We start from the raw sequence: 21721 nt of genomic DNA, 5'->3' as shown, positions 1-21721 counted from the left end.
ATTCAGCCTACATTCTGTGCACTTCTCAGCTAGTCAATTAAACACTGAATCTGTTTTTGTCAAATCAGGGGTCAAAAGATGATGTTTAAATAAGTGTAGGAAACTTTAGAATTGCGGTATTTTGACAAAAACTTATTTATTCATTTATCTTCCATACCGCCCATCCTCAAAAGGGTTGCTGGTGCCTAACCCAGCTGTCGCCAGGTTAAAGGCAGACTACACCATAGACCAGACCTGGGCAATCCGGTCCTCGAGAGCCGCTGTGGGTATAGGTTTTTGTTCCAACTGATGCAGCACATACAGTTTAACTAATCAGATTTCTGCTGAAACAAGAAGCACCTGACTGCATTCCACTGATTGCACATCTAAGATACCAGATTGGTGCACAATGCCCTGACGAACAAAGGTCAAAGGTACACAAATCAGGAACTCACCACTGGAGTGGCTCCGCCATAGTGCTTCAGAAAGATGAAAAAGTGCCCGCAAAGGGGTTTTTTGGCCAGCCTGTCACGCTCATATTTCGCCGGTGACTGCTATCCCGCCAATAGCTAAGGGCAATTTATAGTATTCAAGCAGCCTACAATGCATGTGTTTGGGATGTGGGAGGAAACCGGAGTACCCGGAGAAAACCCACGCAAGCCCGGGGAGAACATGCAAACTTCACACAGTGAGGACACACCTCGGATCGAAGCCTCAATCACAGAAGTGTGAGGCCGATGCGCTAACAACTAGGGCACTGGGCCGGCATTAGAATCACTCGGCTCTCCATGATATTGTGTCTGTTTCCACAGATTTCCAACAATGATTCCTAATAGTAGTATAAGTCCCAGGTTTCTGTTTGATACAAACTTCCTCCAGCAATCCTCTGGCTTGTCCATGTCCAGACTATAAATCTAGAAAATTGACATAAAAATGAATAGTACAGACTCTATACATATACAGTAATACCTTGACATACGAGTGCCCCGACATACGAGCAATTTGAGATAAGAGTAAGAACATCATGGGCACTGTCTTTCCCGTCGCAACTCCCTCATCCCTCGTGTAATGTCTCTACGAGCACTGGGCGGAGCGTTGCATTTTTTTCAGTGTTTTCCCCCCGTTAGTCAGTGCGAATGGCGGAGCTTGCTCGATACTTCTTGTTGGCAAGTGGTCGTGCGTTATCCTATTGTGAGGACATGTGTGTGCATCATTTTTGGAATATTTTGAAGGGAAGACAAAAGTAAACAACCCTCGATCGGTTACTTTTAAAAACTGCAGCTGAAAGTCAGGGTGGAGGCGGGGCAAATAGAGCCAAACCGGGAGAAGAACGATATAAAAATGTAAAACAAAATTAGAATTAAGTTTAGTGTAAGGTTAGATTAAACTTATTTTTGTGTGTGTGTCTATATCATAATCAAAGTTCATTTAAATTTGTTTATGTTATGTTACGAGCGCGTTGCCGTGCAAAAAGTCCCTCCCTCTCTCTCCTCCGTGAAACCTGTCTAATTTTAGTACTATTTAACATCATAACCGCTAGTTATTTGTTACTCTGTGAATAGATGGCGAATTAGAACCAATAAAATGTTTTTCCATTTCAATACCCTGTTTTTTTTGTGTTTTTTCAGTGTTGGAACAAATTAATTTCTATTTAGTTCATTTCTATGGGAAACATTGATTTGAGATACGAGTAAATCAACAAACGAGCTTATTCCCGGAACGCATTAAGCTCATATCTCAAGGTACCACTGTACCTGGGTTCATGCAAAAATTGACTTGACTAATAAATAATGTGCTTACTTGGCGCACTAGGTGAAGGGCGACAGCGGTGAGGGCGGCGTAATACGGAAGGGTCTGCTCGTTGGAGATCCCGACCGCAACCAGTCCACCTATGGAAGCTGCCGCGAAGCCCGTCAACCAAAGTTTGGTGTGCTCCCCGAACCTCAGCGCCGTCGACTTGACGCCTACCTTGATGTCGTCCTCCTTATCCTAAGCCGCAAGAACACAGATGCGGTCTGGTTTGTATGTTCCCTCCAAGCCACTTTGATTTCATCTTTTCATTTGCTTTCTGCTCTCTCTGTTAGATTTTCTGTCCCCGTTGACATTATTTGCAAAAATAATACATTTAGTTTGACATTCATTCAACCCGAACAAACACCTGATGTGCGTAAATGGTATCGTAGATGAGCGTCCACATGACTCCGGAGAAGTAGAGGGGGAGACACACAGACCAATCGCAGGCCCCCTTGACAGCGGCCCAGCCCAGCAGCGTCCCCCAGTTGAAGACAAGACCTCCAAACCACACAAGCAACAATGTAAGAATGATTAGAAGAATAAAAATGTGTGAGATAAAAAACTTCTCACCAAGCACCAACTGCGGCCAGTAAGTAAACCTCTTCATCAGCGGATATGTGAACACGAGAGGCAAAGACGCGACACCCAAAGCAATGCTATAAAAAACAAGTAAAAAAAGACACAACTAGCTGAAAAAAAAGTTAATATTACAATTATTGTCATCGTGATTGTAATGATTGAAACTAAAGACGAAAATGTGTATTTGTGTCTTCTAAAGGAGAGCACACCTTACTGTTTGTCATACTTTTTTGTTGGAATGGATAATTGACATTTCCATTTAATTGGATAGTGAAAGATGATTTGGGAAATGATTAAATGGGTCCTGTTATTCATCGAGGAAAAACAGAAGATAAGAGAGTGCCATGTGGTTGACTGACATTGCAAGGCAATATGGCTATAACCTACCTACAGCATCACTACGCTATTGAGGTAGAAAGAATCACTAAACGCGACGACTCCTTGTTAAATCCAATTTGACTGGGGGTCTGACAGCGATCCAATTCTGATCTTCTCTTTAACAAATGAAAATGGAAGAATTTCAAATTGGCTTTCGCACCCTGTGATTTTTATGAAAGCGGTCCTTTTGTTCTCTAGACACTAGTAAATATTTGAAGTAAACAGTTTGTAAGCATGGCGGCTCGGTGGGGCAAGTGGTTAGCGCATCGGCCTCACAGCTCAGGGGTCCTGGGTTCAAATCCAGGTCATGTCCATCCGTCTGGGGTTTGCATGTTCTGTGTGGGTTTCCTCTGGGTACTCCAGTTTCCTTCCACATTCCAAAAACATGCATGGTAAGCTGATTGGACACTCTAAATTTTCCCTAGGTGTGGGTGTGAATGTGCATGGTTGTCCGTCTCCTTGTGCCCTGCGATTGGCTGGCCACCGATTCAGGGTGTCCCCCGCCCCGGAGTCAGCTGGGATAGGCTCCAGCACTCCTGCGACCCTAATGAGGATAAAGTGGTTCAGAAAAAGAGTTGAGTTAAGTTCTTAAGCAGTAAATTTGAATTTGTTTGTAGTTTCAGCTGAATATAACTGAAATACAATTGGTTAATGCACCATTATGAATTCATTCATTTTCGAAACGCTTATTCTCACAAGGGTCGCGGGGGGCGCTGGAGCCTATCCCAGCTGACTTTGGGCACCAGTCGGACTACACCCTGCATGGTGGCCAGCCAATCAAACGAGAAGACGGACAAACATTCACGCTCACCCTCATACCTTGGGGCAATATAGAGTGCTCAACCAGCCTACCATGCATGTTTTTGGAATGTGGGAAGAAACCAGATTACACAGAGAAAACCCACGCAAGCCCGGGGAGAACATGTAAACTCCACACAGGAGGACTGATCTGGGATCGAGCCCAGGACCCTAAACCTGTGAGCCCGACGCACTAACCACTAACCTCCCGGGACGCACCACCATTGTGAGTTAAAAAAGGCGTTTGACACAATCTGTTGTGTATTACAACATACTGTGCGTACCGCCCTTTAATAACTGTGTTAAATGACAAAGGTGTGGTCATGGTGTACAATACCTGTAGTAGTTGAGACAGAGGAGCACCCCAAGAGCGAGCGAAAGCTGACCTCCAAGGAAGACCAAGGCCTGCAAATGGGAAACGTCCCCACAAGCAATGGGCCGCGTGGCCGTCCGACTCACCTTGAAAATAAAAAGCATCAGAAAAGTGAACTGTCATCCAAGAAAGGGCCAACATCCCGCCCGGTACCTTTTGGTCAAAGTTTTTGTCCCACATGTCGTTGATGGTGCAGCCGGCCCCTCGCATCAGCACAGCACCCGTAGCGAAGAGGGTTAGCATTCCTATGTCCGGAAGGGAGCCCGGCTCGGCGGCCAGCGCGATGCTCCACGTGCACGGGAGGTACAGCAGCCATGTGCCTGTCAAAAACGGGCACACAAATCAACACGAAGTGACCTGAATATGGCTGAAATTCAACAAGATGTGACCCAAAATAAATTCTTTGCCTTTTGAATGATCACTTTCAGGCCTCCCAGTTTGAGTGGATTTGACGTCTACTACCGTAAATGTCAGCGTTAAGGTGGGTGAAGTATCAAAAGATGTAGAAAACAAAACAAAAATTCTCTTTATTCCTCTTGTCGGCTGCAGAAGGGACTTTTTCACCGAGAGAGCAGTGATTCACCGAGATTCGTGTATAACGCGCACCCAAACTTTGCTTCAGTATTTTTAGTACAAAATGTTGCACGTTATACCCGAATGAATACGGTATGTACAACTAGTATTGTGATGAGACGCACCTATTGGTTTGTCCAGCCTCATTAAGCGCAGATATGGTCGTACAGGGGCACAGGCTGCATCAACAATGGCTGCCACAGATGAACTGAACCGTTTCCTCCCGTGACTGACATTGGAGAAGACGTTTCCGTAGATTCTGGGATGCACAAGGAAAGACGGGGACCGGGGCTTTTCCTCGCGGGGAAGAGTGAAGATGCCCGAGGAGCAAGTTAGGCTCCAGCTCAACCTTCTGAGAGCCATAAGCTTAACCCAGCAGGTGGGTTTCATTGGCAGCATTGTGGTCCTTATGGTCTTATTCAGTGTTGCAGCATATGTGCGCCTAGGATACGCAAACATGTACAAAGAACAGCAAACATCTGTTATCAGTTGTGTATGAAATTTTGGAGATGAACCCTTGAGTCATGAAGTTTAACCTAACAATGGCAAGCATGTCTTTTGCTTTTCGCCAAATGATACATCAGTAAATACTAAGGTTGGCCTGACATGTCTTTGTGCTCGAGTCTTAAACCCCTAATTTTGAAGCTCTATCTAAGCCCTGGCAATGTATTAACTCGACTGCCATAGACAACTATAGACATCCAATCAATTTAAAATGGAAGGAATGGCAGCGAATCGACATTCATTCATTCATGTTCCATACTGTGCATCCTCAAAATGGTTGCAGGAGTTGCTGGAGCCTAACCCAGCTGTCTTCGGGTGAAAGCTATACTACACCCAAGACTGCTCACCAGTCAGCCGTAGGGCACACAAAGAGACAGACAACCACTCACACTGCCACCAAGTGGGAATCGAACCCAAACTGCCCGCACCAAAGTCAGGCGGAAGAATCACTGCACCATCGGGTGGCTTCGAATGAACATTCCCACATCAAATGGTTGGTCATCTACTAGTGGGTCCCAGCCCAAATGGGTTGTACATATATTACACTTATTGACATCTTGTAAATTATCTCATCTCATTTTCTGAACCACTTTATCCTCACCAGGGTCCCAGGGGGTGCTGGAGTCTATCCCAGCTGACTGCGGGCCAGGGGCGGGGGACACCCTGAATCGGTGGCCAGCCAATCACAGGGCACAAGGAGACAAACAACCATTCACGCCCACACTCATACCTAGGGGCAAATTAAAGTGTCCAATCAGCCTACCATGCATGTCCTTGGAATGTGGGAGGAAACCGGAGTGCCCGGAGAAAACCCACGCGGACCCGGGGAGAACATGCAAACTCCACACAGGTGGACCGACCTGGATTTGAACCCAGGTCCCCCACTGTCAGGCCGACGCGCTAACCACTCAGTCGCCGGGCCACCCTTCTTGAAAATTAATCTTTGAAATAAAATTAAAGCAAATTGAGCTGTAGTAAAGTTGTTGATGTCTTTATTTGGTTTGAGCGTCGTAAGTGGTAATATGCCAACGATACCAAGCAGTCGATGTAAAAACAGTGAATTTTAAAGCAACTCTGGTTCATTTACCACACAACAAATAACAAATAAAAAAACTCGCTTACACGCAATTAGACTGCTCTGCTTCCCGTTTATTTCTCCTTATGTCCGATGGCCTTTGTGATACATGTTAAGAAAGTGTGGAATTAGGGCAAGGGATTTCTCATGAAAGTCTAGAAATTACCTTCAAAGTCTAACCTGTCATTTGCTTCAAAACAAACACAAAATCCTGTTACTTCCTTGTTTGGTGGTCCGTCTTGAAAATGGCCTCGGACGGAAACAAGGTTACTCACCATGGAAAGGTTCCTGACGCAAGATGGCTGCCAGTCACTCAATTAAATGTATTTTTCCAAACATTTCAAATTTTAATCCTGGAGTTGTGAACTTAAATGAACTTCACTGGTAGATGTCCAGTCCATTTCACCTCAAATAGATTGGACGTCTATCACCGTGAGTAGCAGACAATGAGTTAAAAAAAAAGTTCCAGATGCACCCCCAGACCAATTAGTTTCTCACTAGTACACTTACAGTAATACCTTGAGATACGAGCTGAATGCGTTCCTGGACCGAGTTCGTATGTCGATTTACTCGTATCTCAAATCAACTTTTCTCATAGAAATGAACTAAATACAAATTAATTCATTCCCACCTTCTGAAAAGACACCAAAAGACAAAAAAATATTACAATGGATTTTTTTTTTATTGGTTCTAATTCATCATCTACTAACAGAGTTCAAAATAACTATCTTGTGGTTATGATGTTCAATTCTAAAATGATACATTATTCAGTACTACGCGGAGTGCTTATAACATAACATAAACATAAATTGAACTTAGATTATGATACATCTCATCTCATTTTCAGAACCGCTTTATCCTCATTAGGGTTGCGAGGGGTGCTGGAGCTTATTCCAGCTGACTTCGGGCCAGAGTCAGGGTCACCCTGAATTGGTGGCCAGTCAATCATAGGGCACAAGGAGATGGACAACCATGCACACTCACACGAAAACGCAAAAAAAAGAAACACGAAAAACTTAAATGCTTCGTCCAGTGCTCATCGATATCTTTAGACGAGGGAGATGCGGCGAGAAATACAGTGTGCTGTTATCATAAGCAGCCTTTCGCATCTCGGCTGTCACGTATGCTCGTCTCTCAAAAATTGTCTCGTATTTCAATCCAAATATTTGCTCTATTTGCATTTTTACTCAAATGTATCTCAAATTTCTCGTATGTTAAGGTATTACTGAAGTCCAATCCATTCGAACTCGGAGGATGGCAGCAAATGATTGGACTTCTGTTGCCGTCAATGAGTTAATCAGAGTCATAAAGCTGAAGAAAATCCCAAATCCGTCCAACTGCTGATCATTCTATTCTAGTATCACTGTCACTAACACGTGTCTGTCTTGTCTGTTTTTTGTGTTTCTCCCTCCCGCTTTCAGCACCAGATGGTTTTGTATTGATCACGGCAAAAGACGCCCTATTTATTTGGACTAGGAGTCACTTGATCCACTCAATGGCCTCATTTTGCGGAATTATTAGTGTCAGAAACATGAGCACGAATGAATTAAAACTTTATTTCAGTACCCCATGGAATGGGATAACAAGAAGTGCGGACGAAGAGCAACGAAAAAAAATTATAAAAGCAAAACGCATTGCATTTTGAAATATGAACATTTCTGTCTCTATCAGCTCGTTGCAGCAGCATTAATAAATGAATAGCAAAGAATCTACAGGGGAAATGGGATGGGATAACAAGAAGTGCAATTATATGAAGAGCAACGGAAAAAAATTATAAAAGCAAAACGCATTGCATTTTGAAATATGAACATTTTTGTCTCTATCAGCTCGTTGTAGCAGCATTAATAAATGAATAGAAAAGAATCTACGCCTTTCAATCAAATGACGAGAAGATGTGTAAGGAACATCTACTCTTTGGATGGAATCACCTCCCTTCCAGCGACATAAACCTCCACTATGTTCCGATCATCGCCTGCACGACAGGAGCAAAATGTTTTACACTGGCATACAAACGGAATTATCTGGCATTGTAATAACTGGTCACTCACCCAAATTCAAGAACTTTTCCAGTAGAATCTGAAAGTAAATGTGGTTTGTTAACTCTCATCTGAAAAGACCATTTTAAAATCAAAGTATTTAAGCATACAAATGGATCTTTTTTTTTAGACCTGCTTATGATGAAAATAATTTTCAAACACAAAAAAATGACACCAGTTAAAAGCGCAGCCATTCTGTGATGCGAATTATATCAACACATACACACTGATATATTCCACCACAGGTTCAGGTGATAAGTTTAAATTTACTGTCTGCCAGTGACAGTGATAGATGACCAAGAGTTGCTCTAAAAAACATCTCATCTCATTTTCTGAACCGCTTTATCCTCACTAGGTTCGCGGGGGGTGCTGGAGCCCATCCCAGCTGACTTCAGGCCAGAGGCCGGTGCACACCCTGAATTGGTGGCCAGCCAATTGCAGGGCACAAGAAGACAAACAACCGTTTACGCTCATACTCATACCTAGGGGCCATTTAGAGTGTCCAATCAGCCTACCATGCATGTCTTTGGAATATGGGAGGAAACTGGAGTATCCGGAGAAAACCCACACAGGCCCGGGTAGAACATGCAAACTCCAAACAGGTGGACCGACCTGGATTTGAACGCAGGTCCCCCACTGTGACCTAACCACTCATCCGCCGGGCCGCCCTGCTCTAAAAACAAACTCTTTATAAATTGCCCACGAAAACTAAAGAAATAATCCTGGACTTTCGCAAACGCAGCATAGATCTGGCCCCACTCCTCATAAATGGAGTATGCGTAGACAGGGTCCAGTCCTTCAAATTCCTGGGGGTCCACGTCACGGACACGCTCTCCTGGTCTGCCAACGCCACTGCAGTGGTGAAGAAGGCCCATAAGTGACTCCATTTCCTGAGGGTACTAAGGAGGAACAACTTGGACACTAAGCTTCTGGTAACCTTCTGTAGAGCCACTGTGGAGAGCATCCTGGCATACTGCATTACAGTGTGGTACGCTGGAAGCACGGCATCGGCAGCAGACAGAAAGGCCATGCAGAGAGTGATCAACACTGCCCAGAAGATCATCGGCTGCTCTCTGCCCTCACTGGATGACATTGCCAGCCCTCGCTACCTCAGCAGAGCCAGGAACATTGTCAGGGACCAATACCACCCTGGTTCCAGCTGCTGCCCTCTGGCAGACGCTACAGGTCTCACAAAGCACGGACAAATAGACTTTAGGACATTTTTTTTCCCACATCCATCAGGACTCTGAACTTGAGTTAGCACGACACACAATCCCTTCTGTGCAATAACTTCGGGGTGTGCAATAACAATGTGCAATATCTTAGAAATCTGTGCAATATTTTAGAATCTGTGCAATATTTTAGAATTCTGTGCAATATTTTAGAATTCTGTGCAATATTTTAGAATTCACCTAGCCTGGATGTGACTTTTTATACTTTTATACTACTATTTATGTTTTTTTTTACTGGGAAAACACACTTTGAAAAGCTTGGAGTAGCACCACCAATTTCGTTATACGCAGCTGTGTATGATGACAATAAAGGCTTTTGATTTGATTTTGATTTGATTTTACCACACGGTAACAATAGTCAAACTAAGGAAATGCATCAAAAACCTTTATACTGTCCTAATAGCTTTAATCCTTTATAGAGAAAAGGACAATTTTGAGTCATACAAAGAAACACAACAAACAGGTGCACTTGACAATAAAAGCTGTGTTAAATGAGTGCCTTATAGAGAGCTAATGTTATTCATGTTTTCACTACAATACTGATGTACTTTACCAACCAATGTGTGTATTATCACCAAAATCTGGGCTTGAACCAGAAATATGCCAGTAAAAAAAGGTAATTTTTATTTTGGAACTTGTGAAATATTAATGGTAAAAAACTAGTATATTCAAAAAGTAGCTCCTATATCTGAAATTTGCTAACCAAAAATGCCGATGAAAACGATTTTTTTTCAGTGAACCCAAAGAGACATTTTTTGTATTTTAACAAGAAACATGAAATCGATGCACATGGATTGCTTACGCAGGCAAAAATAAATAAATACATCATGGCGCGAGTCAGACCTCTGCTCTTAAGCTTAAATGCTGCCAAATTGGACATCTTTGGTGACATACCTTTGGTTGTTCATGCTGGATTAGGTCAATGGGTCCTCCAGGGACTGCAACATTCACCCTCAGTGCATCAAAGTCTTTGCCCACCTCAAAATTTCCTATTTGGTCATCCAAGGACAAAGCTAGAGACAAAAATATCATCTTCACATATCAAGACGTAGTCATCGGCATGACTTTGTATAGTACCTTGGCTGCCCCCCAGCGTTGCCAGCCTGAATGCTTCCTCGAAGGTGAGCGTCTCGTGTTCAGGGTCCTGTATGGTCAAAATTTTGGAAGTGTCCAAGGCTCTCCTCACGGCATCCAGCATTGAGGCTGAATAGCCCCCTGCCACGTCTGCAGTGGGATAAAGCCCCGTCCCCCCAAAAAAATGCATGAAGATCAAGTGAAAAGGTGAAATGTCACTTCTTTTTGCCAGGTGCTCCTTTAAGTCTGCTCGTACCTGTTCCGAGGCCCAGCTTCACTTTGTGGTTCAGCACTTTACGGACATTGAGGAATCCACTGCACAACCTTGGAGGATGAATCGTCATTCAGTAGGTGACTCACAGATAGTGTCGTACTACCGATATGGCACTAAAATGGTGACATCAGTATCGGGGAGTATATAGAAATAACGGGCTAAATGCTGCGGATTATCAGATTTACTCGCATATAAACCGCCCCGCGTATAAGCCGCACCCTTAAAATTGCCTTAAAATCGTTGAATTTTACAATTTCACATGTATAAACCGCCCCCTGATTCACAATTTTCACCTCCATATTCATGGTTTTAATAGGGAGTACAAATGTGTTACTTTGAAGGGAAAATCTTAAGAAAAATAATCGCATGTGGTAATTCTGAGATACTGTCTGAATAAAAGCACATTATTAGGGTGAATATAATAAGGGAGTTAGTAATTCATCCAGTAATGGTTGTTTTCTGACTGCAAAACAGAAAATAACCACAAATAGTAATTGTTAATTTGCCGACATATACTGGTGAACATATAGCAACGTTGTAAGTCTTGTGCGCATATAAGCCGTACCCTTGATTCAGTCATCATTTTTTTTTGTTACAAACACGGCTTATATGCGAGAAAATACGGTATGTACTTTTTTAATGTAGTTTACAACTGACGGTCACCCTAGTCAAGATGGCCGCTGGCTGCACATGCTGCCATAAACATAAGAGCACTTGTCTTCTCAAGACAATGATAGATGTCCAAACGTGTGGAGTACAATTATTCTTTTGCTATGAATTAAAATGAGTTCATCATGAGTATGCATCCACTCATTGGCTGCCACCATATGCTTTAAATGGATTTTACGTCTAGGGCTGTCAATGGAATCCAACGAGTTTGATGGGACCGGCGTGATGAAAGTCTCTTTCATCCTTCTGCCATGAATTAAAATTATTTTATCATTACTAGTGGACGTCCAGTTCATTTAAAGTGGGAGGGAGCAGTGAATGTACATTTGTTCAATGGCTGACATATTTATTACATCAAATGGATTGGAGGTCCATCATTTTTCGAGGCCCAAAAAAGTATAAATCACATACTACATTGACTTCATGTTTTATGCTAAACTAAATTCTGAATGTAAAATCTGCTTACTCCACAAATGGGGAAATATTTACTGTTTTTCTGTTTGTTTGTTTGTTTTTCTTTTAAATCCATGAATAAAAGAGAATTTTTGTTTTTTAATAACTGCATGTCAATGTCAGATTCAAATGAAAATGTCATTAAAAAAAACTATTTTAATATTTTAATTACATATACGTACATCCTTTTTAAAATTAAAAATACTAAAAAAATAATGTTCAAATATAGGGAAATTAAAGATGTATGTCTCATCTCATTTTCTGAACCACTTTATCCACATTAGGGCGCGGGGGGTGCTGGAGCCAATCCCAGCTGTCTCCGGGCCAGAGGCAGGGGACACCCTGAATCGGTGGACAGCCGATCGCAGGTCACAAGGAGACGGATAACCATGCACGCTGACACCCATACCTAGGGGCAAGTTAGAGTGTCCAATCAGCCTACCATGCATGTTCTTGGAATGTGGGAGGAAACTGGAGTACCCGAAGGAAACCCACGCAGGCCCAGGGAGAACATGCAAACTCCACACAGATAGACCGACATGGACTTACTTGAACCCAAGATCCCAGAGCTGTGGGGCTGACACTCAGATGGCAACTGTGCGCCTTTTTTTGTGTGTGTATATATATATATATATATATATATATATATATATATATATATATATATATATATATATATATATATATATATATATACAAAAAAAGGTAAAGAGACCAGAGTGCCTGAATTAAATTCGCAATTCAATAAATAATTCAATGTAAAACTAAAATGTTTATATTTCAATATTTTCTTACTCATTTTAAGATTTATTTTAGCATATATTTTTTTATTTTAACATGTATTTAACTTTTTAGATAATGATTCACATGCTCATCGATGAATCCGTAGTTTCATTCAAAATGGATTGAACGTCTCGCACCTCCACTGGTAGCCAATGGTTTGATGGTGCTACTCAGAGAGCCAATTATGTTTGCTTAGCTCACAACACAAAGTAAAGTGTTTTCAGAGGGGGATCAGAAACACTTACGAGAGGTTAGAGTTAGGACAGTGTGACAAAGAAGCTCCAGTGTCTCGGAACAAGGCCAACTCTTCATCACTCAGATGGCAACCGTGCGCCATCACTGTCTGTTGAACGACGATAAAAATGTCAAGAAAATGTGAGGACCCCAAAGTTTGTAGCCCCACGTGGGATTGTTCTCACCTTATTGGTAAGCAGATTGTGTTTGTGGTAGACATCAGTGTAGGAAGCAGAATCAGGAAACAGCTCCTTTACAATCTTTACTTCCTCAGCATTTTCACTGATATGACTCTGCAAATGAACACAGTGATCGTTTTAAGGAAGGGCAATGCAGGATTAGACTTTTTCATGTCCTAACCTTTTGAAAATTCTTGTTTGTCCCTGTGTTCAGTAGTAAGAGTAACTTACTATGTTATTGATTAGTATGTACTTAGCAGAAAACCAGAAAAGTGAAGGCTTATTTTTCAAGATTTTTGCAACTTTCCCCAGCTGAATTCGAGAGCTTTGGTTGCCACGACAGCTCACCTGAATATGCAGGTTGTTATTCTTGGCGAGTTGTCCCAGTTGTCCCAACAAGGCTCCAGAGCATGACAGGACAAAGCGAGGCGTCACCACGGGCTTTACCAAAGCATACTGACAACAACACAACGCTGGACTTGGGATTTGTCTTTGATTTATTTATTTAATTATGATTTTCATCATCCAGACTCTTACCTTTTTCTCCAGAAGCTTAGTAATGAACCTCAAAGAGGAGAAAGAAATCATTTGGATTATAAAAATCTGCAAAATTAAAGTAAATGTTCTGATATATATAATATGTATATATATATATATATATATATATATATATATATATATATATATATATATATATATATGAATTACCCATTTCCATGTGCAATGATTCAGAGTTGTAAATAAATCGGTTTATTCCTTATGCGCATCATTACTGCAATGGTGAACATGAATTCATGACACTGAATTGGCATAACTCCAAATTTACTTAAACTTGAGAACATCTTTTAAACTTTATCCACATGGAAAGGAGACGTGCTGAGTCCAGCCAACACATGTTTTGCCTGATGTGATTGTGTGGTGATCTCTGTCCAGTTTACCAACACAGTTAGCAATATTCTCCCAGACTACAGGGGGCACTAAAAAGTGTCAACTGCATGCAAATAAGACTACAAAGCAGCCGATGACTGATAGAAAATCGGAACCGTCTAGAGCAGGGGTGCTCATCACGTCGATCGCCATCGACCGATCGATTGACAGGGTACTATTGGGAGATTGTCTGAGAGTAAAATTTGATCCAGTCTGTTTCCTTCGGGCCTGAACAATGTCTCGTTTTTACTGTGACATTACAATGTCCCCATCGTAATACGTACTGATACTATTTTGAACATGCATATTTGACTCATTTAACAATCATTACGCTCTCATCACGATCTGAAGTGTGGTGCCGACAGCCTCAGCTAACATAGAAAAACTTGCCACAGCTGCTTGTTAAGTCATTCCTTTGATGTTGAACACATAAAGAGACTTGCTGCATCTATGCTTCATTTTGGCCCCCTTTGTTGGTAATGAGATGCGTCTCAGCTGACCTCCCTCCAAATTCCGTGACGACTGACACCCTCCTCCTGTCCTCCGAGAGGTTGGCTCATTGAACAAGGTAGATTAATAAAGGTGGACTCCTTGAAAAGTAGATCTTGGGGCAGAAGAGTGTGAGCACCCCTGGTCTACAAATGTCCATGTGGTTTAAAAATGGCAGCAAAGGAAAAGATACATCTATACATATATTTCAGCAAAATGCTTATTTGTTCATTTATATATTTATTTATGTATTCATTAATTAATTAATTTATATATTTATGTATATATTGATTTATGTATTTATTAATTAATTAATTTATATATTTATTTAGATATTTGTTTATGTATTTATGCATGTTTTAATTAATTAATTAATTTATATATTTGTTTGTTTGTTTATTTATTAACTTATTTATTACCTATTTATTTATGTCTAAAATGTCTTTTCCTGTGTCTGTATTCTCATCCTCTTGCTACTGTGACAATGAAATTTCCCGAATACGGGATGAATACAGTTATCTAATCTAATCTAATCTGAAGGAGAGATCACTTAACCGATTTCAAATGGGTTATTGGCTGATGTATAAAATTAAATATTGCTTGTACCAACCGGCGTGTTTCCTCCAGGGACTCTTGAATGGTCTCTTTGTAATGTTTTACCGAATTGTTCATGTCCATACACACTTTACCCACCAAGGCTCGCTGTCCCAAATTGTCTAGGAGGCAAAAAAAAAACACAATTCCACAAACAGTTCTCGAACAATAAACTTGAATCTTTTTTAAATGAATTAAAATACAACTGAACCGTACTTGATTAATCGACTGGAGTGCTTTAAAAGTTCGATGAACATTTGCTTGCATATCATACATTTCTACAACCACTGAGCAAATGCATTCTTACCTGCAATGTGGCCGAGCAGGAGAGATGAGTCTGTATGTATTGTGGCAAAATAACAAGCGGTGGTTGTTCCGTTTCTCAGAGTTCTCCTCTGTGATGAACATGGATCCAATTACAGGATTAAGACATTTGTTTCTTCAAGTGATTATATATTGTTCAAGCAGCGAATAGTTCTCATATTTCTCCAACGAGTTGTGGTACGGTGGCCCGGCGGCCGAGTTGTTAGCACGTCGGCCTCACAGTTCTGGGCTCGTAAGTTCGATCCGAGGTCAGTCCTCACTGCGTGGAGTTTGCATGTTCTCCCCGGGCTTGCGTGGATTTTCTCCAGGTACTCCAGTTTCCTCCCACATTCCGAAAGATTCTTAGGTATGAGTGTGAGTGTGAGTGTGAGTGTGAATTGTTGTCTGTCTCCCTGTGCCATGCAATTGGCTGGCCACCAAATCATGGTGTCCCTCAGCTGGTGCTCGTAGTTAGCTGGGATAGGCTCCAGCACCCCCCGCAACTCTTGTGAGGATCAGCGGGTCAGAAAATGAATGACTGAATGAGATATGGTACAACTTGGATAGCTTTTATTGTTGCCAGGGTTACTAGGTTTTTCTAATCATTCTATCCATGTTCACTGGAGTGAGCAAATAAACTTTTGTTCTGCCGTCAATGGAACAAAACGTCCCCTCAGTCTAAATCATGGGTGTCCAAACTTTTTTCTTCAAGGATTCGTTATCTCATTTCCCATCTCATCTCAATTTCTGAACCGCTGTATCCTCGTTAGGGTCGTGGGGGGTGCTGGAGCCTATCCCAGCTGACTCTGGGCCAGAGGCGGAGGACACCCTGAATCGGTGGCCAGCCGATCGCAGGGCACAAGGAAACAGATGACCGTGCACACTCACACCCATACCTAGGGGCAATTTAGAGTGTCCAATCAGCCTACCATGCATGTTTTTGGAATGTGGGAGGAAACCAGGACATATCAACGTTCATCGCTGTCTTTTTACCGGGGAAATGATACTCCGGGCCCGGTTCTGATGTCTAAAAAGCTCCAGTATTTGTATTTAATCAATAAATGCTGTTTTTGGCTGGATTTTACCCCATTTTCGGGCAATGTTTGCCCGTACGCCATTGACATTCATCGCTGTCTTTTCCCGGGAAAATCACCCCCTGCCCTGGTTTTAATGTCTGAAAAGCTCCAGTATTTGTATTTAATCATGAAATGCTGCTAGGAAGTGGATTTTACCCCATTTTTGTGCATTAATTTATTGATTATTTTTTATGTGTCGCAGCTGTAGCTGCAGTAGAGGTTTTATAGCCATAAAATAGTTTTTGAGGGTTGGATTGATACGTTGAAGGTGCTACCAGAAAATGCACTGCCCGCCACTGATATATATATATATATATATATATATATATATATATATATATATATATACATTAACCACTATAATGTATTAATATTTAAATATCCACTTAATTTTAATTTAAAAAAAAAGATTTGCTGCTTAGGTTATTGAGAGCTCTATTCCAAGTCAGGTAATGCCTCTTTGTCAGATTCGATTTTTCAAGGCACATAGTGCAGGGGAGTTGTGACTGCTGTTTCTTTTTTTCTGCAAATATGGTTTTGTAAAAGGACAGGCCACCTGTCTCTTCTTTCTCACTCTCCAATTACATCATTTCCACAAGATTCTCATCAGTTTGGGGAGTTGAGTGTCTCGCGAGCACAACTCCATCATCATTTCTGAGAAGCCAATTTAGAGTATTCAACCGGGCTACCATGCATGTTTTTGGATGTGGATCGGAGTACCCAGAGAAAACCCACGCATGCGTGGAGAGAACATGCAGACAACACACAGAAGGTCGGAATCCACTGGGGATTGAACTCTCGGTCTCAGAACTGTGAGGTCCGCGCGCTAACCACTCGGTCACTGGGTCGCTCCCATTGAAGTCAATGCATGAAATTTTTCAAAAATCGTAACTGTCTTATTTTTGCAGCCTAGTTTTAAAAGATTATTTGATCAATGTCAAAGCAACTGTCATTTACTCAGTGTTTTTTTAACCATTTCATGCATGAAATATTTTTTTTTCTTACTAGTGTGTATTTCTGTTTTTTCTATTTTGACTTTCATTAACTCACCACGACTCGAGTGTAGACGTCCTGAGCAAAAGAGAGGTCTTTAAAGCGTGATTCCACTGGAAAGGTGTATTTGTTGAGCCAATCAAGAAGAGGCAGGTCCAGGGCCGTACCGGCGTAGCTGTACTGCGGGGCATGGATGTGGGTGTCCACCATTCCTGGCATGAAGAATTCACTAGAGAGAAGCAGAGTTTTGTAAATTATTTTAGGTGGACTTCCAAGAAACTGACTTTAGTGTCTACTTTGGCACACTGACTGTTTTTCCAGCTGCGTTACTGCTGTTGGACTGAATGAAAACTCTAGAGAGAGTCGATTGAGCTCTTTGCCTTCTCCAATGAAGGTGATCTGATGACAGAATGGACATTACGTAGTTGATTGGCAAATTATTGATAGAGGCATGCATGCTGGCAAAAATAATATTAATTATTTACTCAGTTCAATGACAATTAAAATGTTAAAAACGAGTCACTTGTTTTCATTACCATTATCCCTACAAGTGTCACAGGGCCTGTCCCAGCCAACTACAGACAGCAGGCAAAGAACACCCTGGATTGGTTGCCTGCCAATCACAGGGCGCAATGAAATAGCCAACCAGTCACACTCCCAATCACACCCCCACCGAGTGGACATTGAACCCAGACTGCTCACAATGAAGTCAGGCAGAAGAACCACTGCACTACTGGGTGGCAGTGCAATTACACAAACAAAAAATCAGTTGAAATCAATTTTTAACAGAAAGTGACAAGGTGCCTCTTACAAACTTATTATTTTGTTCCAACTTGCACACCACTGTGACAGTAGCCACATAATTTCTCAAAGCAGTTTAGTGTTCAAAATTGTTGTCATGGGGCGCCCCGGTGCCACGAGTGGTTAGCGTGTCGGCCTCACAGCTCTGGGGTCCTTGTGTTCAAATCTAGGTCATGTCTACCCGTGTGGAGTTTGCATGTTCTCCCCGGGCCTGCGTGGGTTTCCTCCGGGTACTCTGGTACACTCTAAGTTGCCCCTAGGTATGGGTTCGAGTGTGCATGGTGGTCTGTCTCCTGTGCCCTGCGATCGGCTGGCCACCGATTCAGGGTGTCCCCCGCCTCTGGCCCGGTGTCAGCTGGGATAGGCTCCAGCACCCCCACGGCAAAAAATATTTCAAGATAATTATCGTTATTGTTTTATCGCCCAGCTTTAATTTGAACTAAAATGGACTTTAACATTAGTATTCTTTAACATAGGTAATCTAAGTCTGTCTAGGTTTAACTTTGGACAACCTAACATTTCAAGTTAGCCCAACCGATCAAGTTCTGTTCATTTAGAAATGTAATAACACAAAACGTGATGATTCAATCTACCATAACTCATAAGAGCTGCAAATACACAATGTAAGAAAAGTTGAAGATTTTGAGTTGTGGTAATTTAAAATCAACAAACACGGTCTTCTTCACTGTATACTCTTGATCAAAAGTTTTGAGACTTGTTCTAATTCAACTGAATCATGAAGTCCTTGGAGCTGTAATCACTCTAATAATTTGCTTCAATGTAGTTCATTTTTTCATCTTTCATACCGCCCACCCTCGAAAGGGTTGCAGGGATTGCTCCAGCCTAACTCAGCTGTTTTCGGGCAAAAGGCAGACTACACGCCTAGAGTGGTTGCCACTCTGTCGTAGGGTACACAGAGAGACAGACGACTACTCACTCTCACAATCACCCTGCCACCGAGTGGGAATCGAATCCAGACTGCGCGCACTAAAGTCAGGCAGGAGAACCACTTCACCATTGGGTGGATTTAATGTAGTTCATTGAGCTGTCATTCACATTGCGTGAATTTGTGTGTGAATTTGTAAAACTATTTATAATGAATGATATTATATCTATTTATATATATATATATATATATATATATATATATATATATATATATATATATATGCATATATATGCACACACACACACACACACACACACACACACATATATATATATATATATATATATATATATATATATATATATATACGCACATACATACACACATATTTATATTATATGTATATATAGTATATATGTGTGTTTTTTTAAATAACTTTTTAAAAAATCACTAGCCCTATAGAGTTAAGAATGTGTCGAAATTGATTTTTTAAAGGGTTAAGATAAAAAAACAGCAATAATAATGCATTAAATAATACCGATTGTATGATTTACAATAAATATATGTCATACTTTAAAAATCTACTACATATCTGGGTCGCATTTGATATTAATAAGAATACAATTTTGCCACTTCTACTCCTAGTAATAATAATTCAACCTTTCCGTCGGGTCCGACTCCGAGCAGCGCATCTTCCCGGACTTGGACGGCTTCTTCCGGGGTGGCATGGATCAAAGTCCCCCTGAAGACGCGTTTAATCGGGGTGGTTCTGTGCGCGTCAGCCATGGTTCCTCCGCTGCCTTGCGTCCGTGACGCGCACCTGCAGCTAGCTCACTGCGGCTTTAAGTCGCGCGTCCGAGAGGTCGGTCGCACCTGACAAAGGAGGAGGTGCCTAACCAATCGAAAGGGCGTGGGCGCGCGTACATAAACTCTCTTTGATAAATTTCAACTTGCTCCGAGAATGCAGTCAATAAATGGCACAAAAGATTATATAATGATGAACAAATGAGGATTTGCTTAAAAACAAAAACAAACAAAAAATAACAACAAAAAATATTTAACTCATTGTCTGCTATTGACCTCAAAATCCATTTACATTGCGAGGAGCAAATAAATGTTTGTTCAATAACGCCTCCCGTCAAAATAGATTGGACGTCTAGCGCCGTCAACGGCACTGAAACGTTGAAATGAAATTAGAAGTCTCTCACTTGCAATGAGTTTCACTACATCAAACTTAGAGTGCTACTTGACGCAATAACCAGTTCGTATTTCAGTTTTTTAAATCAGTTTTAATGTCCATAATTTAGTTTCTTCATTAACATTGTTTATAAATGGATTAATGAATTCCCAAAAAGGGGCGGCCCAGCAGCTGAGTGGTTAGCGCGTCAGCCTCACAGTCAGGGACCTGGGTTCAAATCCAGGTCGGTCCACCTGTGTGGAGTTTGCATGTTCTACCCGGGCCTGCGTGGGTTTTCTCAGGGTACTCCGGTTTCCTCCCATATTCCAAATACATCCATGGTAGGCTGATTGGACACTCTAAATTGCCCCTAGGTATGGGTGTGAGCGTGAATGGTTGTTTGTCTCCTTGGGCCCTGCGATTGGCTGGCCACCAATTCAGGGTGTCCCCCGCCTCGGGCCCGAAGCCAACTGGGATAGGCTCCAGCACCCCCCGCGACCCTAGTGAGGATAAAGCGGTTCAGAAAATAAGATGAGATGAGAGATGAAAATTCCCAAAAAGAAATGGTATTGAGTAATATGTTTTTGCAAATGGAATATTAGTTGCTCATATATAGGATTTTTTAAAATCCTTTCATGCATGAATTTGTTTGTGTTTTTTCTTAAACTTTTTTTAATTACATTACATACAGGAGAAAGGTCACAAACAAACAGCCCAGGGGCCAATTGTGGCCCGCTGGCCAATATTTGATAGCCAACTGTAGTATTGTCCACACACTTTTTGTGATGGGCAAAATAATTATATATTAATAAAGCAAATGAATTAATTGAATGTTCCACTTTGGGATTTAAAAAATATTTTAATATTAATTGGAAAGAAAAAAATCCGTTCTACCCGCGACCCTAATGAGGATAAAGCGGTTCAGAAAATGAGATGAGAAAATCATTTCTATTTTACATGGGGGGTATGAAAGCGATCATATGAACGCTAGAACATCCAAACTAAGGTTTTACATCAACAATTTTGCACTATTCTATAGTTTCAATGTTTTTTTTTCAGGTGCCCTGGTTCAAATCCTGGAAAACCTTGGTTTCCTCCCACATTCCAAAATTTATGTATGCTAGATTAGGTATTTAAAAACTCCCCGTTGTCCTCGCTTTATGTGAATGTATATAGGTTTACATTTGCCCTCTAATTAACTGGTACAGGGTGTATCCTGATTTTACCATAAAGACAATGAAGCTACTGAAAAAGGGTCACATATTCACAATACCAGCAGTGTTTGAGCCAAGGTCTTTCTGCTAATGCTGGTCCCATAGTAATCAATTGAAGTTATATACAGAACATACATTGCCGTAAATACATTGTTTTCTATTTATGGCATCACACTGATGTCACGATGATTTGTACTGTTTGTCAAACTTTTGCTGTATCTCTCATATAGCAATGTTTTTTTTTAATTCATTTATTTTCCAGACCGCTTAT

General features: G+C 41.4%; 2 protein-coding genes across 5 annotated transcripts; both read right to left on the bottom strand.

Moving 5' to 3' along the window:
• Nucleotides 1-111: 111 nt before the first annotated feature.
• coq2 (coenzyme Q2 4-hydroxybenzoate polyprenyltransferase) lies at nucleotides 112-6296 on the bottom strand. 3 transcript variants are annotated; one of them, XM_077601009.1, is made up of 9 exons: nucleotides 6234-6283; nucleotides 6101-6151; nucleotides 4600-4916; nucleotides 4055-4221; nucleotides 3866-3987; nucleotides 2344-2429; nucleotides 2138-2271; nucleotides 1780-1968; nucleotides 112-893 (listed from the first exon to the last, which is right to left on the bottom strand). In XM_077601009.1, the coding sequence occupies exons 3-9, from the start codon at nucleotides 4871-4873 to the stop codon at nucleotides 729-731; spliced, it is 1137 nt and encodes a 378-aa protein (XP_077457135.1). In that variant the 5' UTR covers nucleotides 4874-4916; nucleotides 6101-6151; nucleotides 6234-6283; the 3' UTR covers nucleotides 112-728. The 3 variants fall into 3 exon arrangements, with proteins under 3 accessions (XP_077457135.1, XP_077457136.1, XP_077457137.1); XM_077601010.1 differs by having other exon boundaries at nucleotides 6220-6238; XM_077601011.1 differs by lacking the exon at nucleotides 6101-6151 and having other exon boundaries at nucleotides 6220-6296.
• A 1293-nt stretch (nucleotides 6297-7589) lies between these two features.
• Nucleotides 7590-19875, bottom strand: gda (guanine deaminase). 2 transcript variants are annotated; one of them, XM_077600826.1, is made up of 14 exons: nucleotides 19720-19875; nucleotides 17680-17768; nucleotides 17427-17598; nucleotides 15305-15392; nucleotides 15014-15119; nucleotides 13525-13552; nucleotides 13336-13443; nucleotides 12994-13101; nucleotides 12820-12917; nucleotides 10652-10719; nucleotides 10399-10545; nucleotides 10216-10334; nucleotides 8102-8129; nucleotides 7590-8025 (listed from the first exon to the last, which is right to left on the bottom strand). In XM_077600826.1, exons 1-14 carry the CDS (start codon nucleotides 19843-19845, stop codon nucleotides 7961-7963), a joined length of 1350 nt encoding a protein of 449 aa, XP_077456952.1. In that variant the 5' UTR covers nucleotides 19846-19875; the 3' UTR covers nucleotides 7590-7960. The 2 variants fall into 2 exon arrangements, with proteins under 2 accessions (XP_077456952.1, XP_077456953.1); XM_077600827.1 differs by lacking the exon at nucleotides 17680-17768.
• Between the last annotated feature and the right edge of the window lie 1846 nt (nucleotides 19876-21721).

Source organism: Stigmatopora argus, chromosome 5, assembly GCF_051989625.1.
Source record: "Stigmatopora argus isolate UIUO_Sarg chromosome 5, RoL_Sarg_1.0, whole genome shotgun sequence".
Taxonomy (NCBI): domain Eukaryota; kingdom Metazoa; phylum Chordata; class Actinopteri; order Syngnathiformes; family Syngnathidae; genus Stigmatopora; species Stigmatopora argus.
This window is presented reverse-complemented; position numbering and strand designations above follow the sequence as displayed.

Excerpts from the sequence above, each read along its gene's own strand:
- coq2 (XM_077601011.1), bottom strand. The coding sequence starts at position 4,873 with ATGCTGCCAATGAAACCCACCTGCTGGGTTAAGCTTATGGCTCTCAGA. Across the intron at positions 2,430-3,865 it reads CTCTGTCTCAACTACTACAG|CATTGCTTTGGGTGTCGCGT; the intron begins GTATTGTACACC and ends TGTTTTTTATAG. Across the intron at positions 1,969-2,137 it reads ATACCATTTACGCACATCAG|GATAAGGAGGACGACATCAA; the intron begins GTGTTTGTTCGG and ends CTTGCGGCTTAG.
- gda (XM_077600826.1), bottom strand. The coding sequence starts at position 19,845 with ATGGCTGACGCGCACAGAACCACCCCGATTAAACGCGTCTTCAGGGGG. Across the intron at positions 13,444-13,524 it reads CTAAGCTTCTGGAGAAAAAG|TATGCTTTGGTAAAGCCCGT; the intron begins GTAAGAGTCTGG and ends TGTTGTTGTCAG. Across the intron at positions 10,546-10,651 it reads GAAGCTGGGCCTCGGAACAG|ACGTGGCAGGGGGCTATTCA; the intron begins GTACGAGCAGAC and ends ATCCCACTGCAG.